This window comes from Dreissena polymorpha, chromosome 13, assembly GCF_020536995.1.
Source record: "Dreissena polymorpha isolate Duluth1 chromosome 13, UMN_Dpol_1.0, whole genome shotgun sequence".
Classification (NCBI taxonomy): Eukaryota; Metazoa; Mollusca; class Bivalvia; order Myida; family Dreissenidae; genus Dreissena; species Dreissena polymorpha.
In genome coordinates, this window is record NC_068367.1 from 55390207 (window position 1) to 55414983 (window position 24777).

Below are 24777 nucleotides of genomic sequence, written 5' to 3' on the forward strand. Positions count from 1 at the left end.
AATTATTCGACATGCATGCTTCTTTATCATATTTAAACTCGCATGTATTATTTGTTTTCTGTATATAAAAAGGAAATAACAACGATTTATAACTGGCAATTCACTGATCGAAATAATTAAACACTTTTTTCTAAATAATTTTAATCTGTTTCACTGTGAAAGGCCGTAATTATTTGACGTACGTAGAACCCTCATAAATTAACACTTTAAAAACGATAACAACTATAGAAAAGCAGTAAATAAAAAGACCATGTGTCATTTTCGATATATCATTGATGTTAATCCACTCGTGCTAAAAAAAATCAATATGAAAAATAGATTCATCGTTAGTTAACAGATTGTGAAAATCGACCGAAAAATAAATATTTGCTATGGTTTGTTATTCTCGAATCAACTGTACCGTTCTATCTAAACTAGCTGTAGTTAAGCATAATTTTTAGATAACATATGGCGTACAACCGATAAGCACGACATAATAAAATTCACACAATGGTGTTATTCTTAAAAAAATGTCGACCTTAGCTTTTCTAAATTAGTCACAGGTGATTAGAACGCCAGACATTAAATGTTAGTTAACGTACAGCGAAAATTCGCATTTATATGGCGTTTCTTGGCCGACTTTATATAATATCTGTACTTATATCCCATTGTTAAAACGCTGGTAAAATTCAATAAAATTCAACAATGTGAAATATTTTAATTTACACCGTTGTATGACGCGGTTCTTTATTTGTTTAAAAACGCATACTAGTATCAATGGTACCCTCTACGTGTGTTTACTTGTTTAACATTCAACGGGGCAAGTAATACACAAATCTCGTATAAATGTTACATAACTCGTACGTAATGTATCGCAAAGGTGTGAAAGACAAGGGTATTGGATTATTATTGCCGAACAATAAATCCGTCCGCTAATCGATACTTTTAATACGCTAGATCTTAGTTTGATTATTCCCGATAATTTAACAATGGACGGATATCGGAATGTAATTTTCACAAATTCGGGGCCTTGTTGCTAATCTCGCTTATAACAATCGTATTAATTTGTAAGTTGACAATGGCTGATGTTATGTCAGATTTGTTTATTTCTTTCGCTTGATTGAAATTGAAGCAAACTGTATATATCTACTTACTCTTTATTGAATTACAATTTGCACATATTTATTGAATGACACTTAATGTTTCTACTTGCCACCGCATGTTTTACTCACAATAAAAATACGGAAAAGGTATTGGAGAAACATCACGTTTTCAAATTCAGTAAATAACGAGTGGTAACAAGTCTGTCAATATATCAACATATTATTAATATATTAATATAGTATTTAATAATATAGTAGTTAGGCATAGCTGAACAACATGTTTATTTGTTTGTGAAATTTCCCCCTCTGTTTTGCAGCCCTGTTGTAGGATGCGACAGATAAAGTGCTTCGCCTGCATGTCCTGCATGCTTCTCCTGTTGGGCATAAATTTGGCAATTTTCACGTTCACGAGATACCATGCATCAGTAGCGGAAATGTCAATTGAAGAGTATGCTCATGCGTACTTCACTCCGAGCGACCATGTTGTGACTCCAATTGAAGAAGACTATATGATTGATGGGAGGCAGTTGTGCGAAGGCTTATCCGGTAAATCAGTAATTCTGCTAATTCCAAGCACAATCAACAGCTTCCAGTCAAGACAAATTCTAAGAAATACGTGGATTGGTTCGTTGAAGAATAAAGTTTGGCCAGAACGTGAGCTGCAGCATTCATACAGAGCAGTTTTCGTTTTTGGTCAAAATTATAACGCACAAGAAAACACACGGTTGCTTGAGGAAAGTCGTATTTATGGAGATGTGATTCAAGGAAATTTTAAAGACAGTTATAACAATCTTACGCGTAAAACTCTGTTTGGATTAAAATGGGTTTTGAATTATTGCAACCAGATAGACTATGTCATCAAAGTTGATATCGATACGTTTGTGCATATACCTAAACTCATGGCGCAGGTAGCCAAATTTACACCAAGTTTTGAGGGAGAAATATTCGGTCGACTTTGGAAAGATGCTGAAGCCCGACGAGATGGAAAATGGAAAATTGACATCAAGGATTATCCTCTGAGAAAGTATCCGCCATATTGCGATGGACCGATATACGTCATATCCGCTTCCGCTCTTCCAAGAATAGTCCACACCAGCCAGTACATGGACTACTTTCCGTTCGAAGACGTGTTTGTTACTGGAATTTTAGCCAAAATCGCTCGAGTCAGACGAATAGACGTTTTACCGAGCTTAGAACTCCGAAATGAACCCGAGCGGGTTTGCAGTTTTCATTTTGGGGAGCACGATGCAACTTCAAACATCGCAGATTCGGATTACAGCCCTAAACAGATCGAGCGGATATGGACGTGTCTAAAATACGGACCCGGTGTACTTGATTATTACCACCAATACAAATATCACACTATGATCGTATTACCGTTTTGTGTATTATTTGTTGTCGCACTTAGCAAAGAACTTGCTCGTATTCTGAACGATCACAGTTTCAAATGGGTAGCAATAGACGCTTATGCTAAAATCTACGAATTTGCGTATTAATTATGTTAAAACATAGAGCTTGTCATTGTCTTATTAAGTTTTATGTTAATTGAAGTGTAATATGGTAATTAATGTTATTCAGACCATTTGCCATGAAAATGAAACAATGTCGACTCTTTAGCGAACACGATATGATGTCTTGAACAAAATTGTGCACGAACATCGTACTTTTGCTAATTAAGATGACCTAGTCTCGTTGTACTGTAAACCAATAGATTTTTGAAAGATCATGACAATCAGTATTTTGTGATTGAAGACTGCATAACAAAATGATTGATTACCACTCGACCAGCTCAATATAAAATCAAATAATTCGGGTCAATATTTCGTCGGCGGGAATGTTTTTTTAGAAAATTGAATTTATCGATTACACTTGTTGTTGCAAAATCACGAACCAACTTAAAAAATCGCTATTGATACTATGTTTATTTTCATGTTAATGTCATTTGTATTATAAGTATAGATACAATATTTGTATCAAAAGCGAATTATACTGTGATAATCTGTTATGTGCTCAAAAGTCACTTGCGTCGCGAGGTCGATATCAACCGTGTTTTAACGGTTATTTATATTATTTATTTTAATTAATCTATAAATATTTTAATATGTTGAAAAGTAGTCATACTTTATGTTGTATTGTGTTATTGTATTTATTCAGATTTTATCTCATATGTTCACTGGTATACTTTTTAAGCATGTATATATATTGAAAGTATATATTGATTGGGGCTATGAAATGACCACCAAATGTGTATGAAGTAGATATATGCATGAATCACGTATTATGTTGTTTTACGAGAAAGACCATATACTTGATAGTCTTAGTTTAGTACCAAGTAGATTGGGATATGAGTCTATGCCTGTTAATCCTTTGTAAGACAACGGATTGAGAGATATAGTTGATGCTCGCTTTACTCCATAGCTCTGATTGGGATATGATTCTATGCCTGTTAATCCTTTGTAAGACAACGGACTGAGAGATATAGTTGATGCTCGCTTTACTACATAGCTCTGATTGGGATATGATTCTACGCATGTTAATCCTTTGTAAGACAACGGACTGAGAGATATAGTTGATGCTCGCTTTACTACATAGCTCTGATTGGGATATGATTCTATGCCTGTTAATCCTTTGTAAGACAACGGACTGAGAGATATAGTTGATGCTCGCTTTACTACATAGCTCTGATTGGGATATGATTCTACGCATGTTAATCCTTTGTAAGACAACGGACTGAGAGATATAGTTGATGCTCGCTTTACTACATAGCTCTGATTGGGATATGATTCTATGCCTGTTAATCCTTTGTAAGACAGCGGACTGAGAGATATGATTCTATGCCTGTTAATCCTTTGTAAGACAACGGACTGAGAGATATAGTTGATGCTCGCTTAACTACATAGCTCTGAATGGAATATGATTCTACGCCTGTAAATCCTTTGTAAGACAACGGACTGAGAGATATGATTCTATGCCTGTTAATCCTTTGTAAGACAACGGACTAAGAGATATAGTTGATGCTCGCTTTTCTACATAGCTCTGATTGGGATATGATTCTACGCCTGTTAATCCTTTGTAAGACAACGGACTGAGAGATATAGTTGATGCTCGCTTTACTACATAGCTCTGATTGGGATATGATTCTACGCCTGTTAATCCTTTGTAAGACAACGGACTGAGAGATATAGTTGATGCTCGCTTTACTACATAGCTCTGATTGGGATATGATTCTATGCCCGTTAATCCTTTGTAAGACAACGGACTGAGAGATATGATTCTATGCCTGTTAATCCTTTGTAAGACAACGGACTGAGAGATATGATTCTATGCCTGTTAATCCTTTGTAAGACAACGGACTGAGAGATATAGTTGATGCTCGCTTTACTACATAGCTCTGATTGGGATATGATTCTACGCCTGTTAATCCTTTGTAAGACAACGGACTGAGAGATATAGTTGATGCTTGCTTTACTACATAGCTCTGATTGGGATATGATTATACGCCTGTTAATCCTTTGTAAGACAACGGACTGAGAGATATAGTTGATGCTCGCTTTACTACATAGCTCTGATTGGGATATGATTCTATGCCTGTTAATCCTTTGTAAGACAACGGACTAAGAGATATAGTTGATGCTCGCTTTACTATATAGCTCTGATTGGGATATGATTCTACGCCTAATAATCCTTTGTAAGACAACGGACTGAGAGATATAGTTGATGCTCGCTTTACTACATAGCTCTGATTGGGATATGATTCTATGCCTGTTAATCCTTTGTAAGACAACGGACTGAGAGATATAGTTGATGCTCGCTTTACTACATAGCTCTGATTGGGATATGATTCTACGCCTGTTTATCCTTTGTAAGACAACGGACTGAGAGATATAGTTGATTCTCGCTTTACCACATAGCTCTGGTTGGGATATGATTCTATGCCTGTTAATCCTTTGTAAGACAACGGACTGAGAGATAAAGTTGATGCTCGCTTTACTACATAGCTCTGATTGGGATATGATTCTATGCCTGTTAATCCTTTGTAAGACAACGGACTGAGAGATATAGTTGATGCTTGCTTTACTACATAGCTCTGATTGGGATATGATTCTACGCCTGTTAATCCTTTGTAAGACAACGGACTGAGAGATATAGTTGATGTTCGCTTTACTACATAGCTCTGATTGGGATATGATTCTATGCCTGTTTATCCTTTGTAAGACAACGGACTGAGAGATATGATTCTACGCCTGTTTATCCTTTGTAAGACCACGGACTGAGAGATATAGTTGATGCTCGCTTTACTACATAACTCTGATTGGGATATGATTCTATGCCTGTTAATCCTTTGTAAGACAACGGACTGAGAGATATAGTTGATGCTGATTCTATGCCTGTTAATCCTTTGTAAGACAACGGACTGAGAGATATAGTTGATGCTCGCTTTACTACATAGCTCTGATTGGGATATGATTCTATGCCTGTTAATCCTTTGTAAGACAACGGACTGAGAGATATAGTTGATGCTAGCTTTACTACATAGCTCTGATTGGGATATGATTCTACGCCTGTTAATCCTTTGTAAGACAACGGACTGAGAGATATAGTTGATGCTCGTTTTACTACATAGCTCTGATTGGGATATGATTCTACACCTGTTAATCCTTTGTAAGACAACGGACTGAGAGATATAGTTGATGCTCGCTTTACTACATAGCTCTGGTTAACATGCGATTGACCAATAAAGTGACATGTAAAATGAGTTGGTTTCGTTTTGGATTGTTGTAAAATTTGAGTACAGATGCTTTTAATTAAAAGTCAAGTTACCGAACTGCATACCGAATATTACTGGGAGATGTTCGGGTCCTTATTTACCTGTTTTAACTAAACAATACAAGCGTTTTAGTGAAGATAAGAACAATGTACATAATCTAGAAAAAAGTGTTCCAAAAATATCACAAGTGAGCAGATTTTTCTGATCGTGTTTCATATGCACAGAAAACATACACAACTTTAAACGATTGTTATAAAGGTTATAAATATTGGGTCAAATATGTTCAGAACAAGTTAAATAACTATGGATTTTGTTATGTATTTGAAAGTCTAAACGTTGTGCAAGTAAATATTTTTGTTAGAGAGTTCAAACGTAGACTTGCTGATAATTTTAGACAAGCTTGGTGTGGTAAAATGAATGGCAGTTCTGGGCTGGTATTCATAAAGCTCCTAAGGGTAAACTTAAGAAATTTTCTTAAGTAATAAAAAAATCCTAAAGTCTTTTGCTCTTTCATTTTGGTGTCTTTTTTCATTTAATTGGTTTATTTAAGTAAATATTGCATAGAAGAACAGTATTTTGGCATTACAAAAATGAAATCATTAGAATTTCAATAGAAAATTGAATATTAAAATTTCCCCTTAAATCCAGCTTATGTAAAGATTTGCCTTAGAAGCTTTATGAATACCAGCCCAGTACTAAATATGTATTAAGTTTATAAATCCTATTTGGAATGCAAAGAATATTTTGACTTACTTCCTAGACGTCTGCGATAAGTTTTTGTTAGATTAAGAGTCTCTGCACATCCGTTGAGAATCCAAACTAGCAGATATGATCAGAACAACATCCCACGAAATGAACGTAATTGTTTATGTTGTTTTCCGTTGATTTAGAAGACGAATACCATTTCATACGTATTTGCCGCTGTTACACTGATTTAAGAAAAATATATATATTAACCATATATTTTATATTAACCCATCTGTACATGTGTGTATAAATTCCACAAGTTGTTAGTTTCATGTGATAGATTAGTAATTACAAATGTATGTGAATACATAAAAGAAGCTTTAGTTATAAGAAATACGATCCCAAATAATACTTTATAATCAATTGCATCACCCCTCGATAGAGCTCACAGGAGGGAAGTCCATAGCAGTATTTTTTTATATAAAAAAATAATATAATAATAATAATATGGGCTTCCCTCCTGTGATAGAGCTGACGTGTTCTTTCATATATGTTTGTTTGTATTTGCATTTTTATATAACTTTTATGTTACATAAAATGCCATGTTGTTGTTCGTATTCACGTGACAGAAAATAATTTTCATGTTTTAGTATAAAGACGATGTACTTTTGTATAAGTCTGAATAAACTGAATGCCTGCCTTCCTGCCTGTCTGTCTACCTGCATGTCTTTCTTATTTAATCGGATAATTAAGATGAATTTTTATAGTGAAAGATTGTCTTATTTCTTGTTCATGTTTGATTTATATGTTTCAACCGTTAATTTGAACATCCAAAGTAATTGGTAATCTTGTTATTTTTTATTCTTGCTGTTGTTAATATTTTTGTCATATTTATTATTTATCATACTATATTTATTTTCATTATTTCATAAATATTATATGTGTGATATGTCACCTACGTAAATCTCCTTTTAACAACGGAATTATAAACTCTTAAACTTAAACCAAAAATTAACGACACAAAAAAACACGAAGCTAATTTCGCGTTATTTTTTTTTTAATAAACGTTGAAAGAATACCACTACATTCAATAAAATAACTTTTCAATTAACAGTTTATGTCGAATGCTTTATTACGTTTTATTTTTTTAAATAGCTCTTTTTAAATTAATTTACCGATTATCTCTTTTCGTCATAATACTCGTCATCTCAACAGGCATTGTGTTTTATAGAACAGATTTCCAGATTTCTGTTGGGTAATTGAAAAACTACAACAACCATATGCTGATTTCGAAAAGAAAGTGTAAAAACCTTTAAAACAAAAAGTAGTCGCTTTCATCTTTTTTCTTTAAATCAAAACTTAATCCTAGTGGGTTTTTGCTAAGTTCTACAGCTGTTATCTTCTGTAATTGGAAAAGTATCTTAACATTGTGATAATAACAATTTGAAAGGACTCGCTCGAAACGCTTACCCCATTTACGCCTAGCGTCTAGAAAAAATGCCTTGGCAAACAGCATAGACCCAGATGAGACGCCGCATGATGCTGCGTCTCGTCAGGGTCTGCGCTGTTTGTTTTAAGGAATTTCTGTAAGTAATATTCTAAATATAGAAATAAATATACTATACATCACTAATTTAGGATTTAATTGATCCAATCTAGAAGGATGGGAGAGTCCACTAGGCATACATTGGTTAATATAACCAGATAAGAGATTCGTTTACCGACTCGTTACTGTGATTCTACTTCGATTCGATTGTGTTTGGGATGTGCTTTTGTATTGTGGTCCGTTTAGACGGTCTGACCATTTAGTCAAGTGCGATTTATTAGATAGTTTGTATAAGTTTTTAAAAGCCGATCATGTATAGCACACAATTACTTACTTACAAATAAATTGGCAAGTAGAATACTTTCACAGTTCTATTTTATTGTGAGAACGAATCGCCGTAACCTAGTTGCATATAAACAAACAACACATGTATGGCACAATCCAGTATTTAAAATCGCCAAGGAAAATAAACGGATTATGATAAATAAATGATCGGTCTCAGTTCTTTTATATTTTTCTTGGCGGGGAGTAACCCTTTACGAAAACACTTAAACAAGATTGTTATTTTTGATAACTTGTGTCAATATGTTAGCACAAGAATTGCATAGGTGAAAGAAGCACGACAATCGGTATCTTTGCTGATACAATATTGATCCCAGTGTCGGTTAACACATTAGTAATTCGTCTTTTTTGTAATTGTGTCTTGTTAGCACAAATAACGTGAATCAAAATCGTCTTCATTTCGACATGGGACAATGCTAGTTCCTAGATGCAATATTATAACAAGTAAAATCTTTATTCTATTATATATAATGTTCCTTTATGTACATTCAATAAAATAAATACGAAAACATAACTAATCCGCCCCCTGTTGTCCCCGTTAAACATTGACTCCGTAATGACGACTGTGTAAATATAACTAGAATGAAACGTCGTAATTGTTTTCTTTAAACATCCAAACAGAAGCAGTTTAGGTATTTGCATTTCTTTTCTTCTTAAAAGAGTTAGTCCCGAAACGAGTTAATCGTTAATCAAAGTAAAAGTGACATTCATTTGTGGTCATTTGTAGTATGTTACATGTACACGCTTCTTTTTACCGTTTTTATTCTGTTCACATCTGTACTTCAGCATGCGTGTAATTTATTGCGTTTTACATGCGTGTAATTTATTGCGTTTTACATGCGTGTAATTTATTGCGTTTTACATGCGTGTAATTTATTGCGTTTTACATGCGTGTAATTTATTGCGTTTTACATGCGTGTAATTTATTGCGTTTTACACTGAGCACGCACTGCAGACGCCTTTTTGATTTGTTCGTGCATAGTGAGTTCAAAGTGTGAATGTTTAGTTTTTTTAAGGCTTAAGTGCCATTTTTAAAATGCTAAATCGATTACGTGAAATATGGACAATATTATTATTCAGATAATCAGGAAAGGGGGACGGTTGCCAAACAATATTTCATTTCACTACAATGATATTGCAAATTGAGATTGTTACTAAGTTTAATTACCTTGGTGTCGTTTTCACGAGTGGTGGTTCGTTCTCTGATGCACAAAGCACACTAGCTGGCCAAGCCTTAAAGGGGCCTTTTCACAGATTTTGGCATTTTTTTAACTTATTCATTAAATGCTTTCTATTGATAAATGTAAACATTGGATCGTAAAAGCTCCAGTAAAAAATCAAGAAAAAAAATAAAAAAAAGGAAAAGAACATTGCCCGGAGCAGGTTTCGAACCAGTGACCCCTGGAGTCCTGCCAGAGTCCTGAGGTAAAAACGCTTTAGCCTACTGAGCTATTCCGCCGAGTACACAGTCGTGACGTATTTTATACGTTATATAAGCAATCTTCGTAGTTTCACAAAATTTAACGACAAAAACAGAACTCTCCAAATTATTCAATCGTTTCGCGTTGCAACGCTTTATAATTTTTAGGTTTTAAAATCGTCAAAAGATGCATATAATGGCTATATTAGAGCATGGTTAATTTTCAGTATTACTGTTTCCTCACAAATATCATAGCTAAAACGAAAACTTACGAATCTGAAACAACTTTTTTCAATTTTGTCAATTTACCAAAGCGTGAAAAGATCCCTTTAAAGGCTATTTTCAAGATGAACATATACCTTTACAAATATACCAACATTACAGTGAAACACCGATTTTAATAGATTTGTTTGATAAACTTATATCAGGGGGTGGATCGTGCGCAAGTAAATGGCGTGGCGTGAGTGAGGAAAATAGTAACTGTTGTTCAAAATGGCGGTTATCGAATGATGTTTGAATGTTTTCGTCGGGATTCTTAAAAGGTTTGTACATTAACCATAGTTATTCGACATTATACTTAAGCGCAGGATGATCTACTGTTATCCAATTAACCTCGGTATAAATTCTATCGATTCATTATCAATATTAAAAAATATATTGAAGACTTAATACACATGTGCCTCGTTGTTTACGATTGACACGGTTCATTGTATGTGAGTTTTTAGACTGTATAAACGGTTTTCTCGGCAGATTTCATGGAAAGGTGGACTCAAGAACCATCATAGTTTGCTTTGCATGCGAACCAGGATTCTTGTAACAGGCAATCGCAATATATGCATCAAAATTCGAAAATTAACCCCCATTTCCATAGCTGTTGAGCACAGTAACCCCACTTTCAGTAACTGGTATTAATGCAAAAGTCACAATAATATTGACCGGGCACACAATTGTGGACAGACGTACAGACCGACAGACGGTGTAAAAACTATATGCCTCCCTTCGGGAGAATTATAAACAGTATTGAAATTTAATTGCAGTTTTTGGATTTAACGTTATGCTACAAACACTAATGTTTCAGAAACCATGCGTTTGACGTAAGGACTCCGAACAGAAGAAAGGAGGGAACGATCAGCAACCTCGGAGGAATTCCGAAAGGGATCAAGTCCATTCGGGAACATTACAATGTTAATGAAGCAAACCTACTACATTTTTTAAGACTTGACATTACATCAAATTAATGTTTATTTAATAATCAAAAGTGTTTTCTTTTTACATCTGTGAAACAGGTTGTAATAGTTTCGATAATTTAAGGGACATGCAGAAATTCAGATTTCATGATAAAACCTTTGTGCCATTAAACGTTCAAGATATCTTGCTCCTTATTCAGGATATTTGGTCAAACACATTGGCGTGAACGGAAAAGATACCGACATGTCAACAGACATTAGGCCGACGATAAAGCTCAAATTTATATGAATGTCGTCAATTAAACAAAAACCAACACAGTACTCAACTTTATTACAAACAAATCAAAAAATAAAATAGAAAGAGTGGCAGAGTGGCAAAAGTTGTAGTTTTACAACAAAAGGTGTTAGAATTACTCTTGATATATTCCCACACCACATTCCTTTATATGATTTTTCATGCATGCTTCCATTAAAAAATTTGTCCACAGACGTGGCAAGACACTCTCGGAGCATCGTGTTTATTCATATGCTGTTTCAACAGCCTTCGTGTCTTACACGTTTTGGTGCATGTTGCACATGTATCCTTTCCTTCTCCATGGTCCGGAAGTCTGCATAAGTGCATTCGAAGAATTTAAGGGGTTTTGTACGATTTCGAACATATATGAGTCGTGTTCTGAGAAAACTGGGCTTAATGCATGTGCGTAAAGTGTCGTTCCAGATTAGCCTGTGCAGTCCGCCCAGGCTAATCAGAGACGACACTTTCCGCTTTAATGGTATTTTTAGTTTCAAGGAAGTCCCTCCTTGCCGAAAATCAAGTTTAGGCGGAAAGTGTCGTCCCTGATTAGCCTGTGCGGACTGCACAGGCTAATCTGGGATGACACTTTACGCACATGCATTAAGACCAGTTTTCTCAGAACAAGGCTCATATGTATTTCACAGCTGTATATTTTTTCATCAGAATGTGTACTTAAATATTGTTGAAGAGCGTATCTTGACTGACATGGCTTCGCACACAGTTTACACGAATACTTAGATGCATTGCCTAGATGAAGCTCATAATCATTCTTGTTTGAACAATACTTCGTAGTGAAAACCTTTCCACGCTGACTACAAACTTTTTGACTATCGGTGTGGGAATGGGTGTGACGCTGCAGTGAATTTTAACAATTAAATGGTTTCCACACCTTGTAAAATTGCACACGTAGGTGGATCCACTATGAAGCTGCATGAGACGCTTTACAGAGGAGGCGCACGATAAAGCAACACCGCACTCTCGCATGAAGGTCGTCTCCGTTTAACGATGACATCTGAAATAAGACATAAATTAATTCACCTAATATGATTAAAGGCTCATCGATTTCGAAAAGGACTTTGTTAGACTGCGTTGATTAAACATTTAATGACTCCAGCTATATTTGCCCATGAACAATAAGTGTATCTTATCTGTGTGTAGTATTAAAGGTTATAACATTTTTGAATGATATTGATTCATATTGTATAAATTGTAAGATTTAAACCCTTTCACGGCGGCATAGTGGGGACATTGGCTTTTTTATTTTGAAATATTTACAAATCTTCAAAAGTGGTGTTCTTGCACAATTCTCACACATTTAAGAGATACTCGTTCTCATGTCTAACTTCTGATAATTTTATGTATTAGCAATTATTTAATCAGAAAACGTGATATATACGTTGAAATCAATTTGCTATAGGAAAACAACGTTAACCGTATAGACGTATGCAGTATATCTTGTCTAATAATTTGGACTACAGTGAATAATTACGCACGGAGATATGTATAAATGCGAGGGCATTTTCTAATTTTAACATGCGCACGTAAAATCAATATGTGCGCAATTAAAAGCAATACGTGCGATCAAGAAAGCAATTCATGCGCATGTGATAAATATATCAATGAAAAGGTAAAACATGCGCACGCAGAAGATCAATACGTGCGCACATACAGGTATATGCGTGTGCACGTATAGGTGAATACGTGCGCACTTCTTCACTATTTTGTGCGCACGTGAATGCCATTCACGAGTAATTCGTGCGCAAATGAAAGCAATACGTTTGCACGTGTATTGGAAAGTATATTGTCCATGTCTCCTCTTTGCTCCCGTACAATGTATCATGACTCCACAAATTATAGTAACACACCACTTATAAGAAAAGCAGATCAAAACATGCGTATTTTTATTTTGTTTTCCTTTTTTATCTTTGTACTCTGACTTTTTCATAACTACCAGTTACTGAAAGTGGGGTTACTGTGCTCAACAGTTATTGAAATGAGGGTTAAATTTCGCATTTTGATGCATATGTTGCGAATGCCTGTTCGAAGCAACCTAGCGCTCATGCAAGATAGATTATGATGGCTCTCTAGTCCAACTTTGCATGAAACCTGCTGAGAAAACCTTATATATGGTCTTAAATGCACATACAATGAACCTGTAAATCGTAAACAACGATACACTTGCGTATAAAGTCTTCAATAACTTTGTTAATATTGATAATGCATCAACAGGATTTATACCGAGGTTAAATGGATATCAGTAGATTATCCTCCGCGTAAGTAAAGGGTCAAATAAGTATAATAAATGTACTAATCTTTTAAAAATCCCGACCAAAACATTAAAAAATTATCCGTTAACCGTCATTTTGACATTTTGAACAACAGTTACTATTTTTCTCACTTACGTCTCGCCAGTTACTTGCGTACGATCCACCCTCTGTTATATCACCTATTCTTAATTACGGAAGTGACGTTTGGTGTTTTGTCAATGCGATGCTATTGAACGTATTCATATGCAATTTTGTAAAAGTCTGCTGGGTGATAAAAGAAGTACTCAAAACGATTTTATATACGGCGAACTTGGGCGTCTCAACTGTCAAACAAGTAGATATTATAACATTATAAAATATTGGGTTAAATTATTACATACTAATAGTAATAAATTCAATAAAAAAGTTTACCTTGCATTGTTGAATGACTGCAAAAGATACCCTAATAAAAAAGTTGGTGTTCCCTACTACGTGATTTGTTAAGCACACTTGGCTTTTACGATGCCTGGTATTTCCAGGATGTCGGTCACGATACTGTGTTTCTTGGAGCTATTAAACAACGACTTACAGATAATTTTATCCAAAATTGGAACGGCGGACTGGTAAACTCTAGTAGAGCTCTTTTTTATAGGAATATATAGCATCCTTTCAATTTCAACCATGTGTAGTATTATGTAATATTAAAAAGTATAATTTAGCCTTAATAGGTTACGAGTATCCTCTCATAGATTGAGAATAGAAAGTGGCAGATGGTCTAAGCCCAACCCTACACCTGCTGAGCAAAGGACATGTACTGTTTGTAATCGTCTAGAAGACGAATATCATTTTGTTATTGAATGCAACTTATATACAGATTTAAGATGTAAATATATACCTTCATATTACAGAAACAGACCAAATATGCAAACAATTATAGAATTAATGTCTTCCGATAGTGAAGCTGTATTAAAAAAAAACTATGTGCTTTTGTCCATGCCGCATTGTAAGTTAGATCAACGAACATGTATGCGCCCTTTTAATTTATTTTTACCCCCTTTAAATAGCTGAACAATGTAAACTGCTGCTGTTTTTTTATTTTGTATTGAATGAAATCTTGTATATTGAGTATTCTTGTGTGAGTTCTTTTTGACACATTCTTAGTTTGTTTTGTTGAGTTAATGTATGTTTGAAAAATGCATTAGTAATAATAAGTAGGATTACTCCTCTTAAATTAAATGTATTTCATCTATGTACATGTATGCAATTTTCTTTAGCTGTATAATCAGTATTTTGCGTGAGTTTCTTGTTTTACTCTCTCTTTAGGTATAGTTTGTAGAGTAAATGTAAGTTAAAATTAATGCACTATGTATTGATAAGTACGAGTACTCCTCTTAAATATTATTATTACGGCTAATGTGTATTTCCTGTTGTGAATTACTTATAGACACTACTTATGTAATTATTATTTAAAAAGTTGTGCAATTTACGTATGCTGCCGACTATTTGCTTTAGCTGTATAATCAGTATTTTGCGTGAGTTTCTTGTTTTAATCTCGTTAGGTTTTGTTTGTAGAGTAAATGCACGTTAAAATTAATGCACTATGTATTGATAAGTACGAGTACTCCTCTTAATATTATTATTACGGCTAATGTGTATTTCCTGTTGTGAATAACTTATAGACACTACTTATGTAATTATTATTTAATAGTTGAGTAACCTCGCTTACTCATATCTTCATGTGCTTGTTATAATCATTTGTATATGTCTATTACTGTAGCTAAAGCTCGCCCTATTTTCTTTTTTCTAAGCCTCACCGGATAAACTTTCTCTATCTCGGCACCAACCATGTATTCTCTATATCGGAACATAATTTTCTTCACGAAGGATTTACTAATAACTTGGCGAGATTGATCAGCACGATGAGCGTCGACAACAAACACTGTGTGCCTATGTATAAGATAAAAAAAAGGAATCACGTCAAATATCATATGTAGGTTTAAATTCTTTATACTTCGTATAGAAAAACATCGAAAGCGTTCTTAAACTACCGAAACAAAGAAACCCCCGAACGCGATAACTGGAAACTTAAACATTAAATTCGTTTCCAGCGTAATTAAAACTTCGCATGGGAATATACTGAATTCAACATTGGCGCCTGTGTGGTCGTCTGTTTTTCCCGTCGACACTAGTTCTCCGAAACTTTTCGGCGTACGACACTCAAAATTGCAAACATCGTTTCTTACCATAAAAAGTTGAACAATTTGATAAAGTTATATCAATTGTATTCTCTGTTAAGCGTCATCGGGACGGTTTTCGGAAAATATTTCAGGAAAAATCAAAATCTATGTGTGGCCTTGCCAAGAATTAAATCTGCCATCTTTGCTTAAGCGCTATGCCAACGGTCAGCCAGGTAACCACTTCTGGCAGTGTGTGTTTTTCGAAGTTTGTGAGGTCCTTCCGCGCCTGAAGCAGGTGTTGACCCGGAATATGTCCCAGCACTCTATCACATTAACCCTTTCAGCGCTGGAATCGAATTTTAAAGGCCTTTGTAAACAGTTTGGATCGAGACTGTTTGCTAATCTTAAAGTATTCTTATAAAAAATCGAAGAAAATGCTAATTTTAGAAATTCAGCAGAAGACATTTTAGCAGACTTCCCAAATTTCCCAGCATGCAAAGGGTTAACTTAGTTCATTCAATAAAGTTGCGACAAATGTTGAATTATGGCCGCAATTTCCACGTATTTAATTAATACAAAACGATTTTAAATATTGGTGTTGTATGGTGTTGAGAAAAGGGGGAAGCCGGAGTATCCAGAGGAACCCCCACCTATTGTACGCTGACCACCAACCAAACTCACCACTTCTGGCGATCGTTGACCTCCATTTCATAAAGCAGTTTACAAATGCATCACTATGAAACGAACGAACTAAGAGAGTTAAAAAAATTACAAAACAAACAACATGTCAAATATATATATTAAGTCAAGCAAAATATCACTGTAACGTAAAATGCTTTGTTCAGTCCTAGTGTTTCTTTTATTTTTTAACTAAATATTTTGCAAACATCTGTAAGTGAAATCCTATCAATAATATTTACTAATTATTTAACTTTTGCAAACGGCGGTAAAGTGAATTCCTATAAATAATATTTTCCAATGAAATTTAAAGCTTTGTTAAATGTTGAAATGACCAAGACGAGTACATATTTGCCTGAGGAAGTTTCCCCTATAAACACACAAAGACACATTTCAAATCTCTACTGGAGCTTTTTAGATCCAATGTTTACATTTATCAATATACAGCATTTAATGACAAACTTCAAAACATGCCAAAATCTGTGAAAAGACCCCATTAAATGTAGCGAGACTCACTTTTTTGTAAAATAACTATTCGCACTGTAATTCATTAACTCACTACATTAGTTTAACTTTCAACACAACACATTCATTATGTTCTTGTTCTTAATAGTTCAAGTTTCTATAATTTGTATTTAAGTAATTTCATAAAAGTTTTGAAATATTATAAACAAGACTAGTGCCAAGCAATATAGTCCCCTACCGGCTCCACCATTGTCAGAAATTCCACAGTTGTCAGAATTGTTGTTGTTGCCATAGCAACAAGAATTATTGACGTAGAAACACAATGAAATGACGTGCATAATGTCCATATTGCCATCTATCCATGTTTTAAGTTTCATGAAAAAATATTAAGAACTTTAAAAGTTATCGCAAGATCCAGAAAACCACCATTTCAGCAGTATTTCTAGTCTATTTTTTGACATAGCAACCAGAATTTTTTACGTAGGAACAAAATGAAATGACGTGCATAATGTCCATATTGCCATCTATCCATATTTCAAGTTTCATGAAAAAATATTAAAAACTTTTAAAGTTATCGCAGGATCCAGAAAAGTGTGACTGACTGACAGACGGAGCGAACCATAAGTCCCCTCGGGTGAAACGGTTTTCAATCTATGCATGTTTCCCGTGTGAAAATGTGAAGGCATGTCGGGCCCCATTGATGTAGGCTTGGGGAGGAGTTCCTTACCCATGGTGTTAGAACATTTTACATTTTAGCACCTGAATGGTGTAATATGGGTGATAATGCAATGTTTTTGTCCAATATTCGTTTCACTTTATTGTAAAACAAAAAATTCACACTTATTCGCAGCATTTATTCATCCAGCAATGAAAACTTCCAGTCTTAAACTGTTAACAAATAAATAGTGTTGAACTAGATAAACACCTTAAAAAATCTGTCAGTCCCTACACATATGAAACTCAAACAGGACCATGTTGTATGGAAAACTCTCTGGTTTTATGAATCCGCTGCAACATTCTTTAGTTTGCATATTTTGCATATTTTTATAATTGCAACAGCAAAGTTTTGTAAAACCATACTTTATCATACTCAAATTCATTAAACAAGAGGGCAATGATGGCCCTGAATCGCTCACCTGACTAACCAAATACAATCCCAAACCAGTTTTCATCAAGATAAACATTCTGACCAAATTTCATAAAGATTGGATGAAAACTGTGACCTCTAATGTCTACACAAGGTTTTTCTAATATTTGACCTATTGACCTAGTTTTTGACCCCAGGTGACCCAAATACAATCTCAATCAGATTTCATCAAGACAAACATTCTGACCAAATTTCATAAAGATTGGATGAAAACTGTGACCTCTATTGTCTACACAAGGTTTTTCTATTATTTGACCTAGTGACCTAGTTTTTGACCCAAGATGACCCAAATATAATCCCAACCCAAATTTCATAAAGATTGGATGAAAACTGCGACCTCTATTGTCTATACAAGGTTTTTCTATTATTTCACCTAGTGACCTAGTTTTTGAAATAGTGACTTAGTTTTTGACCCCAGATGACCCAAATACAATCCCAACCCAGATTTCATCAAGATAAACATTCTGACCAAATTTCATAAATATTGGATGAAAACTGTGACCTCTACTGTCTACACAAACAAATTGTTGACGGACAGACGCACGCACACACAACGGACGACAGACATCACACAGTCACATAAGCTCACCATGTCACTTCGTGACAAGTGAGCTAAAAAACAACAGATGTGTTTGTCAGAAACACAATGCCCCCTATTGCGCCGCTTTGAAGCCATATATTTAACCTTTGACCTTGAAGGATGACCTTGACCTTTCACCAATCAAAATATGCAGCTCCATGAGATACACATGCATGCCAAGTTTCAAGTTGCTATCTTCAATATTGCAAAAGCTATCGCGAAACTTTAACCAAGGTTAAAGTTTTAGGTTAAAGTTTTGGGACAGAATGACAGACATACAGAATGACAGACAGACAGGCCAAAAACAATATACCCCGATCATTCGATCCGGGGGCATAATAAAAGGTGAGTAAACCATAATTTATTATACTCAAATTCATATAAACTCTTAAAAGGTGAGATGATCACAAAATGCAATTAAAATCAGTAAAACATTTTATTATTATCAATAATTTTTACAAACCTTCTGCATTCTGTTTTCACAGGATTGAAAAATAACTTTTCTACATCATGAAACTGCAGCTTATTTGTAAACTAAATTCCTTAAAGAATATAATAATCAACAAATCGTTGTCCAAAGTGTCATCAGTTGTAACCTGTTAATTGAATCGATAAGCTTGAAAAATGCAGTGACCCTTTACACTTATCCATTATAGGATTATTTTAACAAATGAGCCCATCTTATTGAAATAAGGGTCTTCTCACACAGTTTATTGCTTAATATTTATGACAAGTCGGGTGGTTAATAAAGGCCGGTAACAGAATATATGTTGCCCCTGAATAAGAAGGGACTTGGCAGCCACAAAACATATTGGCAAAAGAGAAACACTGCATATAAGGAATAGACCCCACCCTCTGGCAGGCATGTTTTTTAACAGACCAGAACCAATTTTGATCTCAGCTGAAAAATCATTTGATAAAATGTTCTCAGCAAATTGCATGATCATTGTTTAACTTCAAAAATGTGACTTCTTAGATTTTAACAAATTCTAGGCTTTTATCAAGGTTTAATTATGGCAATATAAGGACAACTGTCCCACTCAGTCAGTCATGTTATTCCATAGACCGCATCCATTTTTAAACTCTGTCCAGTTATCATTTCAACAAATGATCTGAGCATTCATTTCAAAAAGATTTGACAAAAACTACAGTTTTCACAAGCCTATTCTTAAATTTGCATAGTGACCTAGTTATTGACCCCATGTGACACCGGTTTGGAACTAAATAGAATTCGGACAAACATTCAGACCAATTTTCATGAAGATTGAGCAAGAAATGAAACCTCTATTCACAAGGTAAATGTTGATGACACAAAACAGACAACTAGCAAAAACAGATAAAAAAGCTCACCATGGAAACTTTCCTAAAAAGCAGGAATAACTTAACTTAGCAAACATAATTAACATTGTATAAATACATGTATTGTTTTGAGGTAGAGAAAAAACAATCCTAAATGAATACAATATTGCACCAAATATTTGAAGTGAAACATATTTATTCCAACAAAGCTTACATAACTTGTTAAGTCATGTGTTCATAGGGCACAGGTGCCCCCACATTCCACTTTTATCAAATTTCCACTGTGTCACAAACAAGCTGTTTATGGTCCTTGACCTTGACCTTTTAGGTAATGAGTCGGGTGATAAACTTTGACACTCAGTCTCCTCATGTAGTATTAAGTTATTGTATGTTAATTATATATTGCATAATGAAGGACAAATTTAAGGCCTAGAAAAGCTGTTTTATGGAACAACTTGACCTTTGACTCCTGAGTGTGACCTTCACCTTGTGTGACCTTTGCCTTTGAGGTAGTGAGACATGCATAGAAAGCGACAAGTTGTCTTATGGTGGATAGTATATGTGCAAATGTATTTGCAAATGTAATCATATATGGCAAAGTTATGGCTTAGACAAGAATGTTCACTCTATTTAATGGTCAAATTTGACCTTTTGCCTCTAAATATGACCTTTAAGGTGTTAGATGTCGACATATGATTTGTACACTAGTGGCAAATTATTTCAAAATCAATCTAATAAATCAATCTTTGGCTAAAACTGAGGAATAAACAAGAGGGCATGAGATTCAAAGGAACTGATCTGTTCTGTGCAGCCCAAGATGTCATTAGAACAAATGTTCTAACCAACTTTCATGACTAGTGAACACCCTGGCAGCCACGTTTTTCAACAGACCAGAACCATTTTCATACAAATCCAAGATATCATTTAAACAAATATTCTGACAAAGTTTCATGAAGATTCATGAAGCCATATAATGACAAATGCCCCACCCCCTGGTGGCCATGCAGTGTTTTTTTTCACCATTTTGGGAATGGGGCCTGGTCCCTTTGAATTGGGAAAATTCTCGGCGTTTTGACTAAATTTGGGAACTTAGTGTTGTTGTTGTTTTGCTAACAAATGCTTCAAAATTGAGGATACAAGTGTGTCCAGTATTATATTTACTACAGTTGATCTTATATGGATGGGAGATGAACAAAATATTTTTCTAAAAAAAAAAAAAATTTTTTTTTTTTTTTACGGTTCAATTGGGAATTTTTAGCTCCGATTTGGGAAAAATATATACTTTTTTTCATTGGGAATGGGTCCGGTTACCGGACCCGATTTTTAATGAAAAAAAAACACTGCCATGTTTTTCAAGCAACTGGAACCATTTTCAAACTTGTCAGAGATATCATTGGGACAAAGCTTCTAACCAAGTTTCATGATGATCGGACAATAAATGTGGCCTCTAGAGTGTTAATAAGGTTTAACTAAAGCAATATTAATCCATATTAGGGAAAACACCCTGCCCCCTGGTGGCCATGTTTTTAAAGCAACTGAAACCAATTTCAAACTCATCTAAGATATCATTGGAACAAATCTTCTGACAAAGTTTCATGAAGATCAGAAAATAAATGTGGCCTCTAGAGTGTTAACAAGGTTTTACTATAGCCATATAAGGAAAAAATGCCCCGCGGCCATGTTTTTCAACCAACTGGCATCATTTTTGAACTCGTCCAAGATATTATTGGGATGAATCTTCTGACCAAGTTTCATGAAGATCGGACAATAAATGTGGTATCTAGAGTGTTAACAAGATTTTACTAAAGCCATATAAAGAAAAATGCCCAGCCCCTTGGCAGCCATGTTTTTCAAGCAAACGTAACCATTTTCGAACTCAACCAAGACATCATTGAGACCAATCTTCTGACCAAATTTCATGAAGATTGGACAATAAATGTGGCCTCTAGAGTGTTAACAAGGTTTTTCTATTGCCATATAAGGAAAAATGCCCTGCCCCCTTGCGGCCATGTTTTTCAACCAACCAGCATCATTTTTGAACTCATCCAAGATATTATTGGGATGAATCTTCTGACCAAGTTTCATGAAGATCGGTAATAAATGTGGCCTCTAGAGTGTTAACAAGGTTTTATTATATCCATATAAGGAAAAATGCCCAGCCCCTTGGCAGCCATGTCTTTCAAGCAAACGTAACCATTTTCGAACTCATCCAAGATATCATTGAGACCACTCTTCTGACCAAATTTCATCAAGATTGGACAATAAATGTGGCCTCTAGAGTGTTAACAAGGCAAATGTTGACGCCGCACAACGCACGACGGACAAAAGGCAATCACAAAAGCTCACCATGAGCACGTTGTGCTCAGGTGAGCTAAAAAGTTGCTTCTATAGTGATGTTAAGGTTTTTTCTAAGATTTGACCTCGTGACCCAGTAATTAGATACACATGACCCAGATTAAAACTTGTCAAGAAACACTTTCTGACAAAGTTTTATCAATATAATGAACAAGAAGATCATGGGCCCTGAAGCGTTTACCTCAGACCTGAAAGAACTAAACTATTCTGAGAAGGTTGCGCCAAGTTGAGCTAAAAACATGGTCTTTAAATAACTACTGGCAACTACTAAACATTGACAATGCTCAGTGCATCACAAATGATGACAAACATAGACTGATCGAAATAGCTCATCTTGACTGAGCACTTCTTGCTAGGTTAAGAAAAAAATGAGTGCTTATCAGTTTTGCACAAAATTATTTATGAATGGAAAAAAACATGTAAAAAAGTAAAATAATTTACATTTATAATAATTATGCATTATAACATGTAGCACTTTCATCATAAAAGTAAAATGCAAACAGGTCATTCTGGCAAAACGCCCATCAATTCAGTTTTTCCTCATCCCAATTTATTTCTCAAACGGGTGGGGGCTTCCTTAAAACCTGTAACAAGCACAAGATCTGTTCCCCTTTTACTCTCCATTAGAAAGTTGTTTGCGTCTATGCATTTCAGAACAGGACTGGAATGCTTGAATGTCCTTCTTGTTGAAGATGTATCTTCCTCTGATATAAGTTACCCTGTACAGTGTTAAAATTCCCACTTTCAAGTTTTGTCTTTAGAAGGAGTATTTGATTGTTGTGCCGAAGAATGAATTTTATCATCTTTTGAAATCTGTAACAGAAAGTTGTGCCGAAGAATGAATTTTATCATCTTTTGAAATCTGTAACAGAAAGAAAACGCGGGTGTTATTAATATCAGCGATGATATCATAGTATGGGCATGTTTGATAAAAATCTGTTTGTAGGTATTTGCATGGTGGCTTACATTCCTTGTTAAAGAAAACTTAAAAAAAAAAAGAAATTGTAAAAGCAAATATGCCCCCCCCCCCTAAAATATGCTAAAAATCAAACTAGCTTTATTCCTATGAAAAGTTCTCTAAAATAATTTCATTACCGTTTCCCAATTAAAAGCAAAGTGAAAATGGCTTTGTGCAAACAGCATAACTCGCAGTCTTTTTCAGGTTTTATGCTGTTTGCTGCTCATCAGTATCTTAGGGTTGGAAATGAAGCCTTTAAAATTTGAATCTAGTAAAAAATGTCTTTAATTAAATTTAACTTTCTAAAGGACTACAAACGCATCAAAATATGTATCTAACTGGTAAAGGGTTAAGACTGCATAAAACAAGAATCTGCACTCAATCAATGCTGATGCCCCTGGTGAAAGCCTTGTAAGTATCGATGCATTGGCCAATTTCAATAAATCTTTGTAAACAATATTTGTCGATGTCAAGGCCAAAATAAGATGATGTGGGCTATGAACATTCATAGATTACTGATTACATCCATGTTAGAACAAGAGATTGCCAAGCAATATTGTCCCCTACCGGTGAAACTCCACCATTGTCAGTATTTTATTTATGACGTGCATAATCTCCATATTGCCATCTATCCATGTTTCAAGTTTCATGAAAAATATGAAGAACTTTTAAAGTTATTGCAGGATCCAGAAAAGTGTGACAGACAGACTGACAGAGAGCAAACCATAAGTCCCCTCCAGTTTCACCAGTAGGGGACAATAAAAGCTATAAAGGAAGAGGTATTGATGTTTCATTGAAGTTAATAAATTCTTTTTAACTTCTGAATGTCCAAAAGTAAATCCATGTCAAGGTCAAAAAGAAGTCAGATAATGTGGATAAGTTGAACGCATCCACGCAAGTATCAAAGCTCTGAAGGCAGTATTATTACTGTTAGATAAAACGTGTCATTATGGGTTAACCAATGAGTCGCGTTTTGAGAAAACTGGGCTTAATGCATGTGCGTAAAGTGTCGTCCCAGATTAGCATGTGCAGTACGCACAGGCTAATCAGGGACGACACTTTCCGCCTAAATTGCATTTTTGCTAAGAAGAGATTTCATTTAAACGAAAAATGTCATAAAAGCAGAAAATGTCTTCCATTATTAGGACTGCACAGGCTAATCTGGGACGACACTTTACGCACATGCATTATGCCCAGTTTTCTCAGAACACGAACCAAATAATGGGACCTCCTGAATGCGTTAACAAGTAGCTCAAAGTCATGGTCAAAGTATGTAAGGGTGATGCCAGTGTGTTATTAGTGTGAAAAGACATCATTCATGCAAGTATCAAAGCTCAGTTGAAAAGATTATAGATGTTTTACGAAACGTATAATTTCGGATCAACCTTGTACCAATGATTGGACAAATGGATACTTTAGTGACTAGGTATTTGCTTAACCTAATGCTACCTTCGCCCCTCTAAGAGACTAATTTAGCCTCATAAGAGATCAATTTTGCCTCCTAAGGGACTATTTTAGCTCCCCGAGAGATTAATTTAACCCCAT

The 24777-nt window shown here is 34.9% G+C and overlaps 2 protein-coding genes across 3 annotated transcripts in view; one reads left to right on the top strand and one right to left on the bottom strand.

The window, feature by feature from the left end:
- Positions 1-24777, bottom strand: part of LOC127855600 (zinc finger protein zfp-1-like) — a 317716-nt gene that overhangs the window by 226099 nt on the left and 66840 nt on the right. Inside the window, exon 19 of one of the 2 annotated variants that reach the window (XM_052391344.1) lies at positions 22963-23087. In XM_052391344.1, the coding sequence (XP_052247304.1) occupies positions 23019-23087 (69 nt within the window). In that variant the 3' untranslated portion in view covers positions 22963-23018. Of the gene's footprint in view, positions 1-22962; positions 23137-24777 lie in introns of those variants that run through there. The other variant, XM_052391345.1, reaches the window with a different exon arrangement.
- LOC127855604 (uncharacterized) overlaps positions 1-24777 on the top strand; it is a 380241-nt gene that overhangs the window by 146678 nt on the left and 208786 nt on the right. The window lies entirely within an intron of this gene.